The sequence below is a fragment of the Berghia stephanieae genome, chromosome 4 (genome assembly GCF_034508935.2).
Source record: "Berghia stephanieae isolate SIO BIC M18660-M18661 chromosome 4, UCSD_Bste_1.3, whole genome shotgun sequence".
In the NCBI taxonomy this organism is placed as follows: Eukaryota; Metazoa; Mollusca; class Gastropoda; order Nudibranchia; family Aeolidiidae; genus Berghia; species Berghia stephanieae.
Genome location: NC_088363.1, coordinates 89,646,676 through 89,672,741, shown reverse-complemented (window position 1 = coordinate 89,672,741; position 26,066 = coordinate 89,646,676). Strand labels below are relative to the sequence as shown.

The following is a 26,066-nucleotide window of genomic DNA, read 5'->3' as shown; positions in this document are numbered from 1 at the left end:
AATGTCGCCTTGAATAAATTAGAGTAAAACTTATGTCGTAGATACCATCAATTGGTGTGTTGGTCGTAAACTTTAGTTGCTCTTTTTCTTTTTAGAACATTTCTTTTGGTGTTTTGTAACTTTCTTGACATGTAGAACGAGACATGACGCCTTTTAGGCTATTTTACTTTTTTTTTTTTCAGACAGAGACAACGCTGTTAACGGTCAGGTACTCATTTTACCCCCTGAGTACGTTCAGATAATGTGAGTAAAGAGTCTTTTCTGAGGACTCAATTATGTGCCGAGCGAGGCTCGAACCCAGGACTTTCCGAGTGCCATACATTTAGACCACATAGTCGCACAGAAGAAGAAGAAGAAGAAGAAGAAGAAGAAGAAGAAGAAGAAGAAGAAGAAGAAGAAGAAAGTAGAAAAAGAAGAATAAGAGTAAGGGGCAGGAAGGGGGGATGATGAGGAGGAGGATAAGGATAAGTAGCAGGAGGAAGAAGAAGACGAGAATAATAGCTAGAGGAGGAAGGTGATAAATAAATGAGGGTGTACGTTTGTAGAAAACGTTACGAGGCCAGACAAGACAATACATAACAACTGTCTCCCTCCAGATGGTGATAGGTAGGCCTACACTAAATAAATAACAGTCGTCAACGACGGGCCGGACAATAGAAGATCAGACAGAAAGAAATCCGGAGATGAAAGACAATGCATAGATAAATAAAAGATTTAATAAACAATCAGAGTCCGGCATAATAATGATAAGTAAGTTTGTGTGCACGAGTTATGCTTGCCAATTTTAAGTGAATTATGTGCTATTTTTGCTTTAAAATTCTCCTCGCCTGCATCTTCTTTATTAAGGTTATCTAAACGGCTCTCTTGTGTGGTTTATTATGCATGGCTTTGAAAACAAATGCCCCATTGATATGAAATATATAATGCTGTATGAAAATTCTCCAAGCCGGTTTCCTCTTTAAGACTGTCTAAGCGACAATCTGAAGTGATTTATCACGTTATGGGATAGCATATGTCTCAGTGGTACGGTCTTGGCATCGTTCCTAAAAGGTACCGAGTTCGATCACCCGCCGCGATGTGTGGCCTTGAGCAAGTCAGCTCGCCCTAGCTCACTTTATGGCGTTGCACTGCAGCTGACGCCTGGGTTATTCCAGTCTTCCCTTGGAAAAGACCCTTTAAAAAAAATTCCCCATGGGGATGAATAAAGTGAATTTTATTATTTTTTAAATTTTTAAGCACTGCATGGTTTGTTTTTTTTTTTAATTGTCCCCTTGGTATGAAATTGGTAATATTTGCTTGGAAATTCTCCGAGGTCGCATCTTCTTGAAGACTGTCTAAGCGAGTTTGGTGTGTTTTGTAAGCACGGCATCGCATTTTAAAAATTATTCCCTTGATATGGCCAAGACAGGGTGTTGAAGAAAACCAGTAATCATATAATATTTCTTGACCTGATGACCTGAAAATCAAGACCAAGTGGGAAGAAACTGAACACCTTTTCACATTAGCTATGTCGTTATCCCAGAAATATTAATTGTCACGCTAACCAGACAATCTGCTCCAATGTATATTTCGGATGTAAAGCTCACTTTACTCTTACTCAACCATCTCTGATACGTTGTGTTTTAAACTAGAGGACATTATTTAATTCGATGATCATTATAAAAAGATAATGTTTCCTTTTGCTCCATGCTTATTTGTAAATAACTATGACCATTAATACTCTCAAGTCAACTCCAACTCAGTGGTTCCCAACACTGAGCGGCATTGCACCACCAAGTTTAAGACGACAAGATGCTAATCAGAAGATGCATGCAAGAATTGACGAAGCCACAGACAACACTCCCATAAAATCAATCGTAAAGGGGGCACCTTCAACAACCAGACTTAAATCGAGAAGACCTTTCCACCTAACAAAAATGGCAGACTTCAGTGTGGAGGAAAACTGGAGAGAAATGTGGAACAGGGAAACACCAAAAGGAGGAAACATCATTAAAGATCCAACCAAAAGAGTGCCTGCATTCAATAACGCCAGGAAATACTGGATTTCCTCAAACCGCCTCTTAACTGGACATGGCAGAACTGCATCAAATATGTGCAGATGGAAACTTGGAAACAGTGATACCTGCCAGAAATGTCAGGCAGCCCCAGAGACCAGCGATCACATCGTCCTCCACTGTCCAGTCACTAAACTTGAAGGTGGCTACGAAACCATCCTTAGGACTTTAGAAGCTGGGTTTACGAAATGCATTTGGAGGTATAGCCATACGCTACTACTACTACTACTACTACTACTACTACTACTACTACTACTACTACTACTACTACTACTACTACTACTAACTACTACTACTACTACTACTACTCACTACTTACTATACTACTACTACTTTCTACTACATACTACTTACTACTACTACTTTACTACTACTACTACTACTACTACTACTACTACTACTACTACTACTACTACTACTACTTTACTACTACTACTACTACTACTACTACTACTACTACTACTACTACTACTACTTACTACTACTACTACTACTATACTACTACTATACTACTACTACTACTACTACTACTTTACTACTATACTACTACTACTACTACTACTACTACTACTACTACTACTACTACTACTACTTACTACTACTACTACTACTACTACTACTACTACTACTACTACTACTACTACTACTACTACTACTACTACTACTACTTACTACTACTACTACTATACTACTACTACTACTACTACTACTACTACTATACTACATACTACTACTACTACTACTACTATACTACAACAACTACTACTACAACTACTACTACTACTACTACTACTACTACTACTACTACTACTACTACTACTACTACTACCATTAATACTGTGCATATCCATGCTTTTATCATGCAGAAGAGTTTCTGCAATGAATTAAAGAAGCTGATATACAGAGAAGTGATAAGACATGGAACGAGATTTTAAAAAAGTCAGCACGGGATAGAGAAGGATGGAAATTGTTTGTCATGTCAGTGGCCTATACCCTGACCCAGGGTGAAAAAGGCAATGATGATGATAATGACCAACCCCTGGGCCTCGCGTTTCATGTGACGTATAGATAGTGCAAAGATGACGCACACAGGTCTTTGTTATTGTTTTTTGCCATCCGCGTTTATGAGTAATGCTCACTGAACTGTATTAACCTGACTATAAACGTTCATGGATACACACCGTTTTATGTGTTGGTCCGCTATACTTCCGGATGGCAATGTTATGAGCTTCTTAGCCAAGCGCATACTATCTATACATCGTTATCGTATCACTCAAGTTGTTTAATTAGAGGATTTACTCAATCCAATCCAATCATAAGAGACAGATTGCTCTTGTCTGTGGGGTTTATTTAATGTGCCTTTTCGTCTGACTCGACCTTGGAGATAATATAAGGAGGATTTCAAATAAACCATACAATTGCGTCATTACGACTTGTGCCCTAACCAGGACATTGGACGTAATCACAACACCTTCAATTCATAACGCTGACAGTGATGTAGGATGGTTGTCACAGACGAACGATATTAATTGGATTAAGATGAAGTATTATACACTATTTGTCAACACGTCATGAATTGCTGTTGTAGAAATACTGATTAAACCGGAATCCTCCCCAACGATTCTTTTCTACGAAACTAGTTTTACATCGTTTATTGCTTTCTTTTAGATTATGACAGACATGGTTAACACACGGGGATTCTTCATTTAGATTATTATAGAGGTGATAAACGTATGGGGCCTTGGCTGTGAAAATAATTATGCCTTTTTGGTTGAACTATGTTCCACCAAGTCTAAAAACATTCATCATTTCAATGATTTCGCTTTTAATAAAGAGAATTCTCACCGTGTTGCCATGTATAGCCAGGAAATGTCCCTCATTTCAGTGGTGCAGCTTGAATTTGTAGGTGCCTTATCCTAAAACTGAACATGAGCTTTCTACTTTTGGATGTGACGCTAGTCTCTCGAAAAGTATCTCCAATCTCCAGCCAAATCTAACAGGCTCAGTGATTCATTGATTGTTGGACAAACAAAGGGTTTCAGAAAAAAAAAAATCGAATACACCAGGATCGATGCCGTTCCCATTACTTGTGAAGCAGATATATAATATCACCTGAGCAATCGGATTCTCCTCTATTTACGTCTACTTCCCTATAATTTGGCCATTTCTTTGCATCCAGCTTTGACAGTCAATTTCTAACCAGTAGCGTACTTGTCGTACGAATGAGAACTATCATGTCATGAGCTCATCCATTATGTAAGGCTGTCGTTCGATGAAAACGTTAACAATGAGACTGTCGAGCCAATAATCGGGAGACGGACATTCTACTTCAATATATCTACATGACTTACATGTCATTGGACATAGATCGCTAAATCCCACTTTTATTGTCTTCTTGGAAAGCTCGTTGATGGAGGAAGAACGATGACAATCTGGTTATTGTGGGATTAGAGTTGGATTCAATAGTCTGATGTCACGTCGCCCAGCAACGGTGGCCATCGTGGTTCTAAACAAAGAAAATCGTTACTTTTTATAATTCATGCTGGTTCGAACTTTTCATATGTCTTGTGATCAGAATGTATAAAGGTCAAAACAAGATCATGTTTATAATGTTTTTCTCCTCTGGATACACTTTTATGGTCGTCGGAGAAATATTTCCTAAGGCCGTCCGCCATTGTTCCGATAGTTTAGAGCCAGTTACTAAGTTACCATGCGTCATTACGAGGGAAGTGACGTTACAACTGTTGAAGGGTATTCTTCATGTATCCACTCACTTAAATATAATTTATATTGAACATTCGATTAAGTTTAAGCAGCCATGTGCGTCGTCGACATGATACATAATGTTATGTAAAAATCACTCGTAACCAAATTAGACAATTCATAACATGATTAAGAAAAAAAAAGTATTCTTGAGAAGTTTGTTGTGTATTTTAACCGCCAACATGATTCAATAACGATCTATCAAATAAAATCCATGAAGTAAACATTTCTATTTTCGTAACTTTTTTGATTACTCCGCATCGAATTCTATTGACTTGAACAATGCTCTCTCTCTCTCTCTCTCTCTCTCTCTCTCTCTCTCTCTCTATCTATCTATATATATATATCTCTCTCTCTCCCTCTCTCTCTCTCTAACTCTCTCTCTCTCTCTCTAACTCTCTCTCTCTCTCTCTCTCTCTCTCTCTCTCTCCCCCCCCCCCCAACCAATACACTGTATTTGGATGGGCTTACATCGAGCAATGTTGTATCATTTCGGAGATCACCATATATTTTAATGAATATAATAATTATACCCACTGTTTTAGCAAAATTCTAAAAGTGCTATAAATGATTTTATCGATCGACGCAAGATTCAGGAGCTTGCAACATTTACGGCCAAAGACAAATCCGCGTTTCTCTAGGAAGACCCCTGAATTTAGCGCCCATCTACTAACAACAAACATCACAACAAACAAACAAAAAAAAACCAAAAACAAAAACAAAAAAAAACAAAAAACAAAAAAAAAAACAAAACAAACAACAACAACACAAAACAAAAAAAAAAACAAACAAAAAAAAAACAAACAAAAAAAAAACAAAAAACAAAAACAAAAAACAAACAAACAAACAAATAGAATAGAGTAAAATATGCGCAGAAAGCATGCCGTGGGTGACTACCAGCCAGGTTTAACACCCCTCTCCCCTCCTGGACCCAAATTAGTTCTGTCATAAGTCCAAAACCTTATCCTTGTACCTCGTACTTGGTATACAATCGTATCATCATGCATAGATATATACATACATACATATCAAAATTGTTTATTTCAGGAAATAGACATGATAATGTAACAAGGGTAACATATTCATTGACATAATACCATTTCCTAAAATAGTGTACAATGTATAGAGCTGGAGTATTAATTTGAACAGTGAAGTTTCAGACTCTGCCACAGAATGTCCCAGAGGTAATAATGATATTAATGTTGACGACGATGATAATGATGATGATGATGATGATGATGATGATGATGATGATGATGATGATGATGATGATGATGACGATGATGATAATGACAATGATTATGACGATAATGACGATAATGATATCGACGATGATGAGGACGATGATGACAATAACTGAGGTGGCTATGGCGGGGATGGAGACGACACGATGACAGTAACAACGGTAGCAATGATATGAATAATAATAATAACAACAACAAAAATAATAATAATATTTATCACTATCACTACCATAATAATAATAATGTTGATAATGGTGACGGTGGTGATGATAACAACATTGCTAATAATTAAGATGATGATAATAATGACAATACTACTACTACTACTACTACTACTACTACTACTACTACTACTACTACTACTACTACTACTACTACTACTACTACTACTACTACTAATAATAATAATAATAATAATAATAATAATAATGAAAACTTAAATAGATTATTACAATAAATATACAAACTGATATATTTGAAATATTTGACAAACAGATGGATACATATAGATAAAGGGATATATAAATAGACAAATATCGATATTATTAAATATGTAGTGCTAATAATGATGAATTTTACATCTTTGTTACCAAGCTTTGGAACATACATACATACATACATACATACATACATACATACATACATACATACATACATACATACATACATACATACATACATACATACATACATACATACATACATACATACATACATACATACATACATACATACATTACATACATACATACATACATACATACATACATACATACATACATACATACATACATACATACATACATACATACATACATACATACATACATACATACATACATACATACATACATACATACATACATACTACATACATACATACATACATACATACATACATACATACATACATACATACATACATACATACATACATACATACATACAATACATACATACATACATACATACATACATACATACATACATACATACATACATACATACATACATACATACATACATACATACATACATACATACATACATACATACATACATACATACATACATACATACATACATACATACATACATCACATACATACATACATACATACATACATACATACATACATACATACATACATACATACATACATACATACATACATACATACATACAATACATACATACATACATACATACATACATACATACATACATACCATACATACATACATACATACATACATACATACATACATACATACATACATACATACATACATACATACATACATACAATACATACATACATACATACATACATACATACATACATACATACATACATACATACATACATACATACATACATACATACATACATACATACATACATACATACATACATACATACATACATCTACATACATACATACATACATACATACATACATACATACATACATACATACTACATACATACATACATACATACATACATACATACATACATACATACATACATACATACATACATACATACATACATACATACATACATACATACATACATACATACATACATACATACATACATACATACATACATACATATATTTTTTAGTTGTTGGCTGAAGATGGGTTTTGAGCCCGAGAAGTTCAATATCTTTGCTTTTATATTTTGTTTTTTTTTAAAGTGATCATATTCATGTTTTTTGCAATACTGTTTTAGTAAACCGGGAACACAGACTTCTGCTATCCAGTGTCAGTTTTCCTCCCAATGATCACCGTATCAACTAATGGGCGGGGCAGTAAGGGAGTTAACTCCAAGAAAAAACAGGTATTCAGAATTCAGTGTTCAAAGGGTTTCTACAATTACAAGGACCACTGATTACTGAGTACCTGCTTGCTTGGAATGAAACGCCTCAGCATCAACCTCAGATAAACTGATCAACTATTTAGATTGAAAACAATAGAAAGAGGTAGTTCGATAATAAGAGAGCCCACTTTTTTTTTTGGAGACATATAACTTGACTTATCTGATTGCAGCCTGCTCTAACTAATAGTGTTGATCTTGCCTCTCATTCATTTCATTCAAGTTAGACGTCAAGTGACAGTGTCAGTGAGTCACAGTATCTAAGTGGTCTATTAGTCACTGAGTTACTTTTACTTTTACTTTTACGAAGCTGTACTGTTCATTAACACAGTACAGTGACACCAAATTTTGATTTGATCGAGTTAAAGTTAAAATTTAAGTCTCAATTACAAATCTAACGTTCAGTCTCTTTCGATTTTTTCTTATACCGTATTTATTATTGCCATCGGGAAAGTCAAATGTAACCACAGTATTATACTTTGATTGACAGTATCAAACTCAAACTCACTTTACTTTGTTAGACAGTCACTGATTCATGAGCTAAATCAAATTGTGGAGACTGGAGATGATGTGAAGGTGGTTGCATTGGCACTTTATTGGCATTGATGGTATCTTTTCCTCTGTTGACTGATTCTGATCTTGATGCTATCTGTGACCCATCGCCTCCACAAGGGACTGGCCCATACGATACCAAGTATCAAGAAACGGTGTGTGTCGTTGTGGGGCAAGACTGGACCGTTTTTTAAACTGAGGTTACAGTAAATCTGAGTCGTCATTTCTTACATTATCATATGAGGAATATAACTCGAGTAGCTACTTGAAGTTCATAAAAATAAATGGAACACCTCCCGTCCCCTTTGTCACATTGCTCCCCAAGCACCACAAACTCGTAGGATTGATCCTCAGCCCCTTTTGACTCTAAGTTAATTTTAATGGATCATCTTTCCATTTTACTCTCCACCCCCCCCCCCCCCCAATCCTCTCACGGCCATCATCTTATATATATATATATAATATTCTCACTCCCATGAGTGCCTTGTCTTCATTCGCAATTATACATGTATAATGCACACGACCTACCACTACCATGCGCACACAGCCACACAAAGACAAAATTATCACATTGTGATTGTGATGTGAGCATAAATATACAGTGCCCCCACCCACACCCTTACGCCCTGATTGTCGGTGTATTATAATGTAAAACAAGCTACATCTGGCTTGCCAGAGGTCTCAATCAAGACATCATCTGTACTCTTTTGTACTATTACTAATGAATATTAATAATGAATCTCTAGCTGTGTGATTTATGTGTTTTTGGATCAAGTAAATGCGTTTTCATAATTAATTTGGTTTTTAAGAATAGGAAAGATGGGGATATTTTGGTTTTTTTTTTCTATTATGACTTTATTAATTCAACTGTTTTTTATTGTTGTTTTTTTTGGTTTTATTTTGCTGAATGAAAGTTATTCCATATGGCAATTCAAGCTAAGCTTTTTAAACTGCTAACTGATCAAGTCTTGTCATTCTCTTAATTTTAACTCTATATATCTAATTTTCAGCGTCCGGGTTATTTTTTTTTTTTCTCTCTTTGTTATCCTAGACTTCACTGCTATGAAATATTTTATTGATTAATCAAATTGGTCTGGCTTGTTACTTTTTTTTTTTTTATATTTTTTTAGGAATATAGGTGATTTTTGAAGCAATGTTTCAGAAATAAACGTACTTTGAACAAATTACCTCATTTGTGAGTCTGTACTGTACTTATTCATTTCAGGTGATCATGGCTTCAAGAGGGAAACAGGAAACTACAAAGTTAAAACAAAATTTAGAAGAACAGCTTGACCGTTTGATGCAGCAGCTTGCTGACCTTGAGGAATGCAAGTCAGTTTGAATTTATGGACAACCCCCCCCCCCCCCCCCCCCCCCCAAAAATTTTTTTTTTCTAAATAAAGTGGTCATAATCGTAATATATGTTGACATTTTTTGTTTAATACTTTAATTTTGAAAGAGGAACCGCACTATATTTCTTTCATTCACTGCTTATGATCAATGTATGTCAAAGACATAAGAATTAATTTATAGAACGATGTAAAAAACTAAAATTTAAATATCATTCTCAATCTACTTTGAACGAATTGATTAAAAAGCAGAATAGTTCCCAACCATTGTCCAAAAAAAAAAAAAAATAAATTATAACACCCTCTTTTTTTCTCTTTTGTTCCCGTTAAAATACGGGTCAGACAAATAGTGATATCTGACTGATTGATGATGTGGTGGGTAATCAAATAATTTATGATGTTACATTCAGATTAATTTTACAATTTTTTATTCTTATTTTTTCTTAGATATGGGAATACAGTGTTATAAAAACTGAAATTGGTAAATTACTGAGCTCGAGGAAAAACCTCATAGACTTGGCCTTTCAGCCATTGTTGTCGATAAATTCCCAATACCAGTCAAAAATCATATACAGCATTAAAAAGAAAATCTGATTTATGCATATTATTTTTCATTTCTTTTTACATATATTTTAACCAAATTTTTAAGGCAGAAAAAAAAAATTCATCAAAATATCACACTCCTCATCATGATCATTTCTGATTTGACTATGACAGGATTAATAATAATAGACCATTAATTAAGTATAATTATAGTCATTTGATATCATGAGTGAATACCAAGACTCTGCATGATGCGCCCTACATAATTTTATAAAAAATTACTTATTAATGTGTGTATTTTTAATATTGTTAACAGATGAAAGATAACCGTTTAAACAATCTAAGGATCTACAAGATTTTGTTTATGTTATCATTTTTTTTTTCTTTTAAACACCAGAGCTGATCTTGAACCAGAGGAGTATGAAGATACAAAAAGTGAAACAGTAGATCAACTTAAAGAATTCCAGGAAAACCTTCAGAGAATGGTTGAGGGCAACCTTAGTCTGGTTGATGAACTTAATGGCATGCAGCTGGTAGGTGGAAATCTGAGCTCCATACCTGCCATGTTTAATCTTATTGTGAACCTTCATATCTTCATAGCTGCCAATCCTACTGGAAATTGCGGGAGACTCCCACATTTTTAGTTCGTCTCCCGCACTCCCGTCCGTCACACCGATCTCCCGCATTTAAAAAAAAACCTTTTAAACTCAATTGTTGGTCATTCTAAAACTGTTTCAAGTCATAGTGTATCTTGATATCAAGTATGTTTGGTTTATTAGTAGTTGCCAGAGACATTCATGAATGGAGATTGTTTGTGTTCTAAGTGCATGTGCAGGCTTCTTTGTAATTTCGCTTTAGAGTGGATTAATTCAACTATACCTTGCCCGAGAGACAACCTGATAGGCTGTCAGTCTTTTGAAATGTAGATTTATACATTTATGTATCTCCCTGATTTTTTCTGAATCTCCCTGATTTTCTGACCAAAACTCCCTCTTAATTAGCTTGGTGGGTTGGCAGCTATGTATCTTGCTGTCCAGTAAATATAATGCAACTTGGGGTTAAATAATGAAGCACGATTCCATGGCATTGCTATTATTGATCTATTGGTGAAAAAAGTAAGATCTGTAGTTATAAACAGTGAGATAGAGAGAGAGAGAAAGAGAGAGAGAGAGAGAGAGAGAGAGAGAGAGAGAGAGAGAGAGAGAGAGAGAGAGAGAGAGAGTGAGTGAGAGAGATAGAGAGGGAGAGATAAAGAGAGAGAAGGAGGGGATGGGGAAGGGGGCAGGAGGGAAGAGGGGAGAAAGAGAGTGAGAGTGGTAGGAGGTGGGGGCACATCATAAGAGAACGATCAATAATACTGACACTTGATTTAAAATGAAATGAAAAAAAAAGTTAAACTTTGTTGGCTAGTAATAAGTTAATACGTTAATATATTTGATTTTATTGATATTTCAATCAAAGAGATTGATTACCAAAAATTGGCCTTAAAATAAAATGATCTGCTGCCGATGCTATTTTGCCTTGGTAGAATATGATGGAGACAAAATTTGTATCAAACACCTCTTGCTAGATGTGGTAGATTGGCAAAGGCATTTTCACTTTGATGAATATCAATGACTAATCAATAATTTGATGAATAATAATAATAATAAATGGCATTTATATATCACTTTACCCGTTGTCACAGGCTCTAAGTGCTTTACAGTGATATAAAACAAAACATATATTACAGTAAGACAAGTTTGATGGTAAAGTGATACGAATTCAATGAATGATGATTTTCTTTTATCATTTTCTGCACGTATCACAGGCAATCCAAGCGGCTATAAGCGATGCTTTTAAGACTCCTGAGGTCATCAGTCTTTTTGCCAAAAAACAACCAGGACAGCTGAGGACAAGATTGGCAGACGTGAGTCTACATGTGTATTTTAGTAGATCTCTCTTATTCTTCATTTACCAGATGCAGTCAAAGTTTATCTCTACCCCTAACAACTCGTCTCTAGTTGAGTAGTTGGGTCTGGCAATGGTATATAGTTTATGACGGATGTCTTATCCTGAAAGTAGCAAGCGATTTGTCACTGTCCAATGTTACAGAAACCAGCCATCAGTTTTAAAAATAATATGACAACTGACACCGTATAAGAATATAAATGACAACACTTTGTTATTTTTTAACTGGGACTTTGGCACAAGTGCAAGATAAAGATGTTCACATAATGAAAAGAAGAATTCTGTACATTGCTTTGCTCCCAGAAGCAGTTTTAAATTAAGTCAGTGATTCAGTGATACTCTTCTCATGTTGTGTTGTTGATCTTATGGTTGTTAACCTTTGACTGGTAAGGATTCATTGTTATAGCATCACATAAGTATATATTAGACTGAGACTATATTAAATGGTAATATTTTTTTTTCTCAAGAAACCATTAAGAATCACATTCATTTGATGCATTTTTATAATTGCTTTTAGATTCGACGTGATGAGAAAGTAGGTAAACTCAGCAAAGATGTGGCTGTCCAACAATCTGTAGAAATCCTTATGGCTCTTAAAAAACTCGGTGAACAACTGACGGAAGCTGAACGAGTTTATTTGGAACAAAATTCCTCTGGCAGTCTGAAAGAGTTTGCCAAAGTATCTGCAGATTTAGGTAAGTGCTTTCATTTTAACAGTGTAACATTTGTGTTGTGTTGAGATGATTGCTGACAACAGCTAATGCACATAACAGATATTTGACTAACTAAATTACTACATTTGGACTACACAAATGCCTATAATTTCACATGAGATGATGCTAGATTTTAATGATTTTTTAATTTGAAATATAATCTTTCTCAGACAAAGAGATTTGGTAGATTTTTAAAGCTTTTCCAAAACAATAATTGCTTGTGTGTGTTGTGTGTAATTAATAGAATATGTAAGTAGTTATCACATATGTTCTGTGACATTAAAAAAAATGGGTTTTTGTCCTTGTTTGGTTGTTTTGGAAGGGCAATTTAACATTAAATTGTTGTGAGCATTATGGCCATGGAGGGTATCAGTTGATTAAGATATTGGACCCTAGAGGGAATCAGTTGGATGATTTTATGACGAAATGTTGAGAAGTAAAATTAAAACGAGTCCTGACTTTAAGTGCCTTATGAAGGTAATAATATTCTATTTGAATCTTTACTTGAATTTTCTTTCCTTTTCCTTTCAACAGAATCAGGGGACAAAGTTTTGGCAGTTGCAGGATCCCAAGTTGAAAAAGCAAACAAGTAGACTAGCACTATAAAAGTGGACTCCACTTAAAACAGCTGGTTCATGAGTTGGTGCTTGGTGCCATATAATTATGTTTTACCATAAATTTGACAAAATAATGAAACTGATGCCGCCAGGATATCAGAAAAAACATTATCTAAAATATTTCTAACAGACAGAAGAAATTTTTTTTCTGTTTTGTATATCACTCTGAAAATATAGGGGTTTTTTTGTTTGTTTGTTTTTTTTAAAGATGATATAATGATAATACCTAAGTATTTATTTCTTTATTTCATCTGCTAAAACATTTTTTTGAACCAAACTACACCTGCAAGTGTTTGAATAATGATGTTTTTGATCAGAATATTTTTTTTTATTTTACAAGAATCCAAAGTTTTAACTTGTTATTTTCTAAAAATGAATGGGGCTAGTTTGTGAACATCTGTTATGAAGATAATTCTCCGATTCAAATTAAACACTATTGCAAGAAAATTATTTTACTTAAACTTAAATATAAAAATCACTCTTCTGATTTTTACCATTAATTTTATCGGATGTTGTTTTAAGTGGAGTCAAGTCAAGAGTAATGTAGTTTGTGAGTATGAGGTAGATAATGACAGTTATATAGTATGTAACTTTATGAATGGATATGGAATGAAAAGACTTACTTTGAAAGTGTACTTTTATTGTGCTTCCAATAGTTATGTGAGGGTGACTATCAGAAAGTTAAGATTGTGGATTGATAGTGGAAGGGGTCCTCCTTCAGTCTTTTAGAGCTTTAAGATAAGACTCGCGTGTCCTTTCTTACTCTCCATCAGATTAAAATTAGACCAAGCTAACCAGTCAGTCTCTTTTTCTCTCATTCTCTCTCTTGATCGTTCTATATATATATATATATATATATATATATATATATATATATATATATATATATATATATATATATATATATATATACCTTTTTCTCCCTCCTCTCTCTTCTGCTCATCGCATAGTTGAGTCCTTGGAAAAAGCTCTTTACTCACATTCTCTCACCATACTCAGGTGTAAAATTAGTACCTGGCCGTTAACAGCTTGGTCTCTGTCAGAAATAGTTTTTGTTTTATCGCCTTGTATGGCGTCATGTCTCGTCCTACATGTTAAATGTTGCTGTTGGTCAGGGACCCCTTGTAAAGCGCTTTGAGCCTGTTTAGTGGATATTGCACTATATTGCAGCTCAACTTTTTTTTTTTAGGTTAATACTACAAGAGGCAAAGTACTATTTCATACCTACAGAGTAATGCTATCTATACAAATATAATTAGACAGAGAAATATTTTTCAAGGGATTTTCTCCTGTAGTCTTTAAACAATTATCAACGTTTTGATTTATTATGGATGCTTATAATAAGCATGGCTAAACTCAGGGTCTATAAACTTTTGCTTTTTTTCCATTATGGGTGACTTCTTTTATCTGGTGCTTTTTAAATATGATATGAAAGCATGCGATACAAAGCATATATTTTGGTTTAATGATAATTGAGCTTTATATAGTGCAATATCCACTAAATGTGCGCAAAGCGCTTTACAAGGGGTCCCTGGTCAACAGCAACATTTAACATGTAGGACGGGACATGACGTCTGTTAGGTGATATTACAATTTTTCGGACAAAGGCAACGCTGTTAACGGCCAGGTACTCATTTTACACCTGAGTACGGTGAGAGAATGCGAGTAAAGAGCCTTTTCTAAGGACTCAACTATGCGCCGAGCACAAGGCTCGAACCCAGGATCTTCCAATCCAAAAGCGAGTGTCATACCACAAGACCACATAGCCGCACAATAATGATATCAGCCATCAAAATGTATTCATATCTCTCAATCATTTCTTGGCTTACTTATAGTTACAGTGCAACCCCTGATTAATGACATCATCAGGATCAAGGAAACCATGCACTTATCCTGGGTTGTTATTTCGGGGGTTTCCAAGATTGCAGAAAAAGAGGGGCATGATTAGACTTTGAAGTGCAGACCAACGATTATAATTAGACACATTCCAACCACATTAGAAACCACATAGAAACCACAACCACATTTATTACCACTGACATCATAGGGCTTAGATACATGCTTTGCTTGTAATCCGTTGTACGTTCATTGTTTCGATTATAGTTAGTGATTGAATGCTATTTTCCCTTAGTAATTTATCGGGGATTGGGACTGACATGAGTACAGCTTTACCATTATTACCCATGACAGAGTAAGGCATCACATTGGTCAAATATAAAAATAGACTTTTTGTATTAAATTGTCAGTTTCACTTGCCAATTATCACTATATTGATGTCATTAAACAGGGTTTCTACCAAAATGTATGCCTCTATATTGAGGTTTTTGTTATTAACTGTAGATAAAAACAAAATGGCAAGAGATTGAACTGTACATTCATCATGCAACAGTTAAGTATAGTAAACATTGAATATTAATTCCCTACATCATGACCAAACTGAACATTCAAACCGTTTGCAATTCCTCTCATCGAATGCCTAATTTAATTTGTGTGATTTTTTTTTCTAGTTTGAATGGAAATCTGTGTTTTATTATGCTGTTCTTTTAAATTTAAAGTATTCAGTAACACTGAGACTTTTCACTGGGTACAGATTACATGCAAAAGAATAAATGAATACTTTGTAAGAATGCTTGATTCAATTACATGAAGTGCATGAATTTTGTGTTATTGAATCAATTTTGTAACTTATAAATTATGATATAATTGAAAGTTTTGAATTCATTCCTGGTGGATGGGTTGAAAGGAAAATGTATAACTTTGCTCTCCGCGCAAATGCATTCAAAAATTCTTTTTTGATTGCTTTTACTTTTATTTAAATTTTACTAATGTTGTGCTTCCTAAAATGACATGTACACACACACACACACACACACACACACACACACACACACACACAAACATTCCTCCCAAAGTGGGCAGGGAGGTACATACTGTGTCTTCTATCTACCTATATATGTTTTCCAACTAGCTTTCTGTCTTTGTCTTGGAATGAGATTACTTGGTTTTGTCCTGGCCCTGACCGGATACCCTTGGTGAGAGGGAAACAGTCAAATGTATAGTTTTGGGAGGTAATATTTTTTTCCTTGTAACTCATCTTTCTGTTATGTAATGTATTATGTTTTGTTTACATATTATATATGATTTGTAAATATTTGAGTGTATTCCTCTTAGTGGGGACCTGTGCTTGTGACTGGATAAGACTTTTAGGTGATCTCAAACTAAGTTCTTCGATAGTGTGCTCTGGGAATCTACATCTGTTCCCTATTTGATCCAATTCCCCTTCGTCTTATCTTTTCTTGGATGCTTTAATTGTAATTCTATAACTTTTTACTATCCTATTTTCTTCATTTTTACTGGCGCTGATATGACCTTGATGTGTTGCAAGCGCCGTAAAAACAAAATATAACAAAACACACGCATTTAGATTTGATAAATTTACGTATTATTTGATCATATTAATTAGATTCCTCTTAATCAGTATGAAGTGTATTTTAAATAAATTGGAAGTTTTTATCTATTCTGATTCAATGTCATTCATGCAATGTCACAAATTTTATGATTAACTTATTTTGATATCAGCAAATATTGTGAGTGTATATTATTGATCCCCATAATTCCTTGAGAAACTAATTGATTGGATGATTATGATAATTATTATCGTACCATTCGTTTGGATGTTTGTGTGCCTGTACATCACCATATTGTGATATGGTATAAATTTATGCATATTAAACAATGTTTCAATATGTTTTGTCAATGCAATTTACATCTTTTAACGCCAAAACATGCATATATGATACATAGCATTCTGGGTGGGGTTCCTGACCTCCCATAGTGGGCAGGGGGGTACACACTGCATCTTCTATCCCCTTATATCTGTTTTCCAACATGCTTTCTGTCTTTGTCTTGGAATGAGATTACTTGGTTTTCTCTTGGCCCTGGTCGGAGTCCTGGCTGGGAGACAGTCAAATGCCTAGTTATTGTTTTGGAAGATGATATTTTTTTCCTTGTAAATCATCTCTCTGTTATGTATTATTATATTTGTTATTTTCAATGTATAGTGTTAAGCATTTCAGTGTGTTCCTCTTTGTTGGATTTTGTGCTTGTGTCCGGATGAGACTTATAGGTGATCTCAAACTAAGTACATTGGTGGTATGCTCTTGGAATCTACATCTGATCCCTAGTTCCCCTATGTCTTACTTTTTCTTGGGTGCTTTAATTGTAATTCTAGAACTTTTTACTATCCCATTTTCTTCCTTTTTACTGGCGCTGATATAACCTAAATGTGCTGCAAGTGCAAGGGCTGTGAAACCCTTAAAAACAAAAACATACATAGCATTGCTTGAAGTAATATAATTGAAATAGCATGGAGTGGCATTAGTTTCAACAGCTGAGGTGTTCAAAAAAAGGACATGGAGAGGTGCCAGTTGAAAACTGAATATAAATATCGCAGTGGCAGGTAGCTGATTTAGGTCTTCTCAAGTCAAAACATGCATATACATGCATATATATATATATATATATATATATATATATATATATATATATATCTATATATATATCTATATATATATCTATATATCTATATATATATCTATATATCTATATATATATATATATATATATATATATATATCTATATATCTATATATATGTTTTATACAATGGTTTCGTTGGGAGTAATATAATGGAAGTCACGTGGAGCTACACTATTCTTATCAGCTGGAAGTGTTCAATATAGGGTATGGAGAAGTATATCGCAGTGTCTGGTTGCCAAACCTGGGATCCAATTAATTCGACACCGACTGCCTGAGAGAGAGAGAGAGAGAGAGAGAGAGAGAGAGAGAGAGAGAGAGAGAGAGAGAGAGAGAGAGAGAGAGAGAGAGAGAGAGAGAGAGAGAGTACGCACTAGACACTGAGCTATCCTGCTTTACACATTTTCTGAATTTGAAGGTGTTCAGCCCATCAACCCTCACAGAAGAATGACAATGTGGATACCATTAGACTATTGACTTCCCATTTTAGACCAGAAAGTCACTTGTACCGTATCCTCTGTATCCAATCATTTTAGACTATCCCAATTGGCTGGATTACTTGTTTGTGTCTGATATTTAGGTGGTCTCAAACTAGATGAATTCACAGATTTTAATTTGTTTTGGTTTTAAGGGTTTTACGGCGCTTGCAACACAGTTAGGTCATATCAGCGCCAGTAAAAAGGAAGAAATGGGATAGTAAAAAAGTTCTAGAATTACAATTAAATCACCCAAGAATAAAGCAGCCAAAGGCGAATTGGTTCAAATAGGGAACAGATGTAGATTCCAAGAGCACACTATCAGTGTACTTCGTTTGAGATCACTAAATGTCTCATCCAGACATAAGCACAGGTCCCCACCAAGAGGAACACACTCAATTGTTTACAAATCATACATAATTGTAAAAGGAAAAATAATACAGCATATAACAGAGAGATGATTTACAAGACAAAAAAAATCATCCCCCAAAACTAACTGTACATTTGACTGTTTCCCTCCCAGCCAGGGTATCCGGCCAGAGCCAGGACAAAAGCAAGTAATCTCATTCCAAGACAAAGACAGAAAGCATGTCGGAAAACAGATATAGGGGGATAGAAGACACAGTAAGTACCTCCCTGCCAACTATGGGAGTTCTTCATCCTTATGAAAGAGAAAGAAGAAAGAGCTATCCACGATCCCAAAAAAAGATCTCTTCTAACTCTAGTCTTATTAGAGCCTTCTCTTACTGACTTCTTGAGGTCACGGATTCAACACACACAAATGCAGCGAAGATAGTTGACTAGCATTTAAGCTTAATAGCCAGTATTCTCAACACAAACATGTAACATAGAAACGACTGAGACATTGAGTATGCTCCGGTATTTGGGGTGAATTTTTAATTCAGAAAAGTGAGTGGAGCAGGAACTTATGTTGATAACAACAAGAAATGAAGTGAGTAGGGAAGTGCAAGAAGACTAATACTGAAAACAAACATGTTTAGCCACAATGCTTAAACTTAAACCAAATATGTGACCCATTTCTCCATAGCAATATTAAGATGGCAAGGCTGGCGTTGAGGCAAATGAACTCTATTTGAGAAAAATATTCAGAATAAACAGGTTTGGACAATAGAAGAAAAAGGAAGGAAAAAAATCAAGATTTTGTTCTGTTTTTTTTTTTTTTTTTTCTGAAGCCCAAAAATAAGACTGACACGATCGTTTTTAAAATTAAAATGATGATTTTTATTTTTAAAATTTGGATTGATCCTTTATTAAGAAATAAGAACCTAAGTCCTCTCAATTATTTTTCTCTCAGTCTTGATGCATTAAATCTATGACTAAGCATACTTCTACCGACTTAATAGTCTTTTTTTCTGAGGATGTTGGACGCAAGTAAGTTAGCCATAAATTCAATTTTTACGAAAATAAGATCTAAATGGGACGAAAAAATTCGAGAAAATCTGAATTATGCCATAAAAATAATTTTAAAACTTGGAATAAAAGGCAGATTTGGTATGGATATTCTGAAAATAAAAAGGAAAAATTTAAACTAGAACAAAAACAAAACAGGATTTTGATGTGATATCGTTATGGATGGTTATATCCCCTTGTAAGAGGGTTGCACTTGTACCAGTTTGTAAAGAGTGATATATCGCTAAAAATCTAATACAGACAGGAGCCTTAGAAACCAGCGTATAAAACGAATCACTTCTGGTCATTCTCTATACTAACCATAAAGTCATCAAGCCATACATATGAGTAAGTATGTTTTACATATATTATGACCAATTGTCTTAAAATAGTAGTATGTCGGGATGAACCCGGAGTTTTTTAAATTGCACATTTAAAATTTGAGTAAAAAACGAATGCTGTCAACTGTCATTGAGGAGAGTTAGTTTTATTTCTTAAGCTCTGAAATTTTAATTTTAATTTCTTAATTCTCACAATAAGTTCACTTTTAATTCAGGTATCTTCAACTTAATGTTACACCAGATTGATGCGATGGGTCAAATAAGTATACAAAGAAACAAAGTCTGCAATTAAAAAGTTTTTTTTAACTACATTAATTTTCAAAAGAGTTTCCAAGAATTCCAGAAATCAGAATTTTTCCATGATATTCTCATTCCAGGAAATGCTGGATTTTATTATTTAAGCAGGTCATTCTTATAAAAGCACAATGTTATATGCTACCTCATCCGGACCAGCCTGATCTATAAAAATATCATCATTGGCATTTGCTGTTGTTTCCGTCACTACAACTATCTCATGAGTGTCAATATGAGAGGTGAGAAGATCCTCTGACCCAAAACACTCATTGCAATACGGACACTTATGGATAACTACATCTACAATTATTTCATTTTCAGATGTGCTTTTAGTGATATTTGTCAAATGAGTTTTACTGTGTACTTCAAGGTGATGCTGACGTTTGAAAGCAGATGAACATAACTGACATTTAAAGGGTTTTTCATCGGAATGTTTCACCTTGTGAATCTTTAAGAGACTTCCAGTGTAAGCGGCGTAATCGCACAGGTCACATTTATATGGTCTTTCATTGGTATGTTTCCTAGTGTGAACTGTAAGCTGGCTCTTTGTAATATAGCCATCACCACAAATGTCACAAACGTATGGCCTCTCTCCCTTGTGATGTCTCTCATGAGCAATGAGGGACCCTTGCTGATTAAATGTTCTTTCGCAAAAGCTACATTTATAAGGTTTCTCTCCTGTATGACATCTATTATGAACTTTCAGATTCATAGAATTCATGAATCCCTTCCCACATTTGTCACAAATGAAAGGTTTCTCTCCTTTATGTGCCATTAAATGAAGATCCAGCTTGCGTTTCTCTATAAATGTTCGAGGGCACAAGCTGCAACGTAACTGTAACTCTTTATTGTGAAGTTTAATGTGATCCTGCAATCCTTTTTTAAGCCTGAACATTTTTCCACAATGCACACATGTAAAAGGTTTCTCCCCAGAATGAATTGTTTTATGTTTTAGCATACCCCACTTATCAACGAATGTCTTGTCACATTCATCACATTTGATTGCGTCCTCTTTTTTATGAAGTCTCTGGTGGTTTTTTAGTCCAAGTAAACGACGGAACCCTTTGCCACAAGCTTCACATGAATAAGGTTTGACACCTGAATGAATAAGTATATGGTTTTCAAAAGCCTTTTTATCAACAAATGTCTTGGGACAGAACTCACATTTTATATGACACATATCATCGTGTAAACGCCTGTGGTTTAGTAAGCTACGCTTTAATCTAAAACCTTGTCCACAAACTTCACAAATATGTGGTTTTTCTCCAGTGTGGAGAGTCATATGGAAATCGAGTTGCCTCTCATATTTAAAGGTTTTTGCACAATTGTTGCACTTGAAATGACCTACTTTTCTATATAACCTCTTTTCAATTTTGTTTTTCACAAACTTCTTGGTATTCAAATTAGATTTTTTATTAGGATTTGAACTTTGTTCCTTATCGTGATCATTATGAGTTTTGCAATGATTCAAAAGACACTCTCTATCCTCAAAGGTTTCTTGGCATTGTTGGCATTTAAGAATTTCTTTACTGAATTCATCTGCATTTAAAGCATTCTGATGTTCAAAATCATCCTTAGCTGGGCCAGTCTGACTGCTGATGTTCGATACCGTTTCAGCCACACTTAGTTCTGTTTCTTTTTCTCTTGTGGTCACTGTATTTCTTTCCTTCTTTTTGTTAGAATCACGCACAATCTGGCATTCCTGAGAAGATTTTTCCTTTTCATCTCTGTTTTCTTTTGTTTGATTGTGAACTTTACTATGAAGCTTCAGTCGACTGTAAGTGGCAGATTTATGACCACAAACTTTACACAAGAAAGGCAAATTCTCCTTAATCCTTTTATTTTGTTTATGGCACTTCCAGTGACTGATTAATAATTTCGAATCAGGGAAAGTTTTCTTACAAATTGAACACAAGAGAGGTGGCTTTTTTACTGAACCTACCTTTGGATTGCTATTTGTTATCTCTGGTTTTAATAAATTTTGAATGGCCTCTTTATTTTCAGCAAATCTAGAAGACACACGAATCTGACGGGAGCTCCTTCTGATCACAGATGACTCCTCTACATCAGGGCATTGTTCCTCACACAACTTTTTTCTGCATGATGCAGCACTAGGTTCATCTACACATCCAATTTTGTCCAAATCTTCTTGTGCTGCTGCCTTTTCATTGGTAACACCTTTACTTACAACTTCTTTTTTCTGTATCTTTGCATCATTTGTTTGCAATTGTTGTGACACGAAGGCATCCCTTGTTTGAAGCGATTCGTTCTGATCAGAAATGTCTTGTCTGTCATATTTGCCATAGTTTGTTAAAGTCAAATTAGTTGATGAATGAAAATCATTAACTGTGTTGGGATTCCCCAATGACTGTTTGTACTTATCATATTTGTAAAAGAGCTTCAGTAAGCATAGTTCCTCTACTTTGGACAAAACGTTTCCAAACTGTAAAATATCTTCCGTAGATAGGCCATTTCCATGTAAAACCTGATTTATGTCCTCCCCACCAATTGTGAGTAAAAGGGATAATGAAGCAGGTGTCCGTTTGAATTTATCTTGATGATTAACATTGTTTGTACATTCTTCTTTGACGTCATAAGTATGCTGTATATAAACACAGAAACCCTTCCAAAGATCCCATGCTGGGTCACTTGGCTGTATTTCAAACATCATTTAATTATCGTATGAACAGGTTCATAAGACAAAGGCTGAGAGGATGGTGAATGCTTCAGAAAATGCGCAACATGGAGGATCTGTTGAAAATAATATAATAAAAGAAACTGGTCAGAATAGTCTAGTATTTTACTTTAATTGCTACACTACATTCAAAATCACAATTTAAAAAACAACAAATAAAATTGCTACACTATGACTATGAAAGTTGTAGTCTATATCATACTTTTTGTAACAATAAAACATTTGGGCGACAGAATCATTTCCAATTAAAAACACCCTCTAATATCCTGCTTCTTTGCCTAATAACCTAATAATTTTAAACAAAGGTGGCTATCAACACTCTACGATGACTTGGGGCATGCAAACCGGTTCGAGGAAAATGTATATAAAGAGTAATAAGGAAAAAAAATTGGGATATTTGAATGAGTTCAAGGCAACCGTGACAGAGAAAACTGTATTGTGTAAATAACAATGTGAAATTGAATGTAAGCTGCAATTTAATTCCAAAAACAGAGAAAATGGACGTTTCAGGTTTCCCCTTTATCAACAAAACAGGATGAATGAAACTTATTATTTAAACATTTATTTCTTCGAGCTTCGAGCAGCAACATTTACATTAAGTGTAATTCAGAAATTTCGTTAACTGACAAACAACTCAATGTCTACAATATAATCACATGTCTTGCTAATGTTATTCTTGAAATCTAAAAATGAAAAGCATAAAATTCAACCATTTTCCTTTCCAATTTTCAACTATCATAACTGCTTCTGGGATACCTTTGAGTTCAAAATAAATTAAAATATAGCATTTCTACAGCATATAACAATGACGATGTCATGTCCGCTTTACAGTGGCAATAACACCATGACATTAAATAGATATCACAATAGACATCATTTTTGCAGCAGGAAAAACAACCTATATATTTTGCGTCACTTGTCGAGAAAATTTCTATTTTAAAACTGAGACATTCAACCATAAATACCTTAGCCATCAAAGGACGTACAGAGCTAAATTTAGTATTGTCTTAAAGAGGAAGAAGGTTGCAGCTTTATTCCTATACCACTTCAACAACAAAAAAAAAATGGGCATTAAAGGTAGAGAAATGCCATTTTAAAACTTTACAGCAGCGAAAAAAATCTGACATATTATTGATATAAAATTTGAACCGAGTCTGTCTAAAAGACAATCATCTTATCTCTATTTGTCTAGGTGCATGTCAGGGATGTTTGGTGACACAGTTTTCTGCGTCTCTTGTAGACAAAGTATGTTTGCCTGAGGTTGGACAGTAATTTTATCTCTGTTGATGACAGTCCTGCGTTGAAGCTAACAATCTTAACGTTGTCCATGGTGAGGGCCATTTTACACCTGAGTACGGTGAGTGAATGTGAGTAAAGAGCCCTCCAAGGACTCTATGGATCAAACCAGTACTTCCAATCTGAATGCAAGTGTCATACCATACCATAGGGTCCAAAAACCCATTTATTTGACGTGGAAAAAAAATGAAAATCATTGAGCAACTGGAAGTCAAGTTAGATATTAAAAAGAAAAGAGTTCAAAAGTTCCATTCAAAAGGAACATAAGTCTGTCAAAGTAACTGTGGTCTACAGGAAGGGCTTTCTAACATCTTTAAACAATGTCTGAATAAAATCAGGACAAAATAATACTTATTCTGATAGTGTTAGACAGGCAACAATCCTTTTAAAATCCGAAGAAGAGATATCAGATGAGTCTGACTGATATGGGTAAAACGGAATTTCTTCTGAACCTCTTCCTCTACTTCTATCAGTTCCACCCTCTGTCCTATGCATGCACTGTGACCACCCTGTGTTTGGGTACGCACATTGGAATTTGAGTCTGAATAGCTACGGATGATTATTCAGACTCAAGTCCGGATTGCCACTTCGGCGTCTTTAGGCATGAAAGAATTGAATAACTCTGCTTCTTTATAACAGAGACAGATTCAAACGCATTCATTAATGAGAGATACACTGCATCTCTATCATTATTATAAGTCAGATGTATATTAATATTAATACTGTCATTTGAAAACTGAATTTTTATTAAATTGTCTAAGTCCCTAAAACCGTTAAGTTCTGGTGGATAGTTGAAAATGAAATAATTTATTAAGCTAATTATATATCCACTAAACTTGCTCTTTGAGTCAAGGCGCTTTACAAGGGGTCCCTGGCAAACAGCAACACTGAATATATGTAGGGCGAGACATGACGCCTGTTAGGCGATATTACAATCTTTTTCGGACAGAGACAACGCTATTAACGACCAGGTACTCATTTTACACCTGAGTACGGTGAGAGAATGTGAGTAAAGAGCCTTCTCCAAGGACTCAACAATGCGCCGAGCGAGGCTCGAACCCAGGACCTTCAGATCCGAAAGCGAGTGTAATACTAATACCACTAGACCTTATATCCGCGCGTTCAGACAAATTTACGAGACCACTCTCACTCACTTTAACTCATCACTTGTGAAGACTGTGCTACAGTTTGAAAAGGAAATCTACAATTGGCATAGTGTTAATTTTCTATCTTTAACTTTACCGAATTTAGGTTTCTTGTTTTGTGCTTTACACTTACTCAACTGCAAGAGATCTTTTGTTTTGTGTCTTAGAAAATGCCACTTTTCCTGACTGTTTCCGTGTATAAG

At 34.7% G+C, this 26,066-nt stretch overlaps 2 protein-coding genes across 4 annotated transcripts; one reads left to right on the top strand and one right to left on the bottom strand.

Moving 5' to 3' along the window:
• Window positions 1-7,909: 7,909 nt before the first annotated feature.
• LOC144971525 (protein LZIC-like) lies at window positions 7,910-14,466 on the top strand. Of its 2 annotated transcripts, none has more exons than XM_078912523.1 (6): window positions 7,910-8,053; window positions 9,725-9,831; window positions 10,789-10,924; window positions 12,202-12,300; window positions 12,859-13,036; window positions 13,589-14,466. In XM_078912523.1, exons 2-6 carry the CDS (start codon window positions 9,731-9,733, stop codon window positions 13,645-13,647), a joined length of 573 nt encoding a protein of 190 aa, XP_078768649.1. In that variant the 5' UTR covers window positions 7,910-8,053; window positions 9,725-9,730; the 3' UTR covers window positions 13,648-14,466. The 2 variants fall into 2 exon arrangements, with proteins under 2 accessions (XP_078768649.1, XP_078768650.1); XM_078912524.1 differs by lacking the exon at window positions 7,910-8,053 and adding an exon at window positions 8,175-8,193.
• A 5,086-nt stretch (window positions 14,467-19,552) lies between these two features.
• On the bottom strand, window positions 19,553-26,029 carry LOC144971534 (uncharacterized). Of its 2 annotated transcripts, none has more exons than XM_078912546.1 (2): window positions 25,961-26,029; window positions 19,553-23,478 (listed from the first exon to the last, which is right to left on the bottom strand). In XM_078912546.1, the coding sequence occupies exon 2, from the start codon at window positions 23,396-23,398 to the stop codon at window positions 20,846-20,848; it is 2,553 nt and encodes an 850-aa protein (XP_078768672.1). In that variant the 5' UTR covers window positions 23,399-23,478; window positions 25,961-26,029; the 3' UTR covers window positions 19,553-20,845. The 2 variants fall into 2 exon arrangements, with proteins under 2 accessions (XP_078768672.1, XP_078768671.1); XM_078912545.1 differs by having other exon boundaries at window positions 25,873-26,003.
• Window positions 26,030-26,066: the final 37 nt, after the last annotated feature.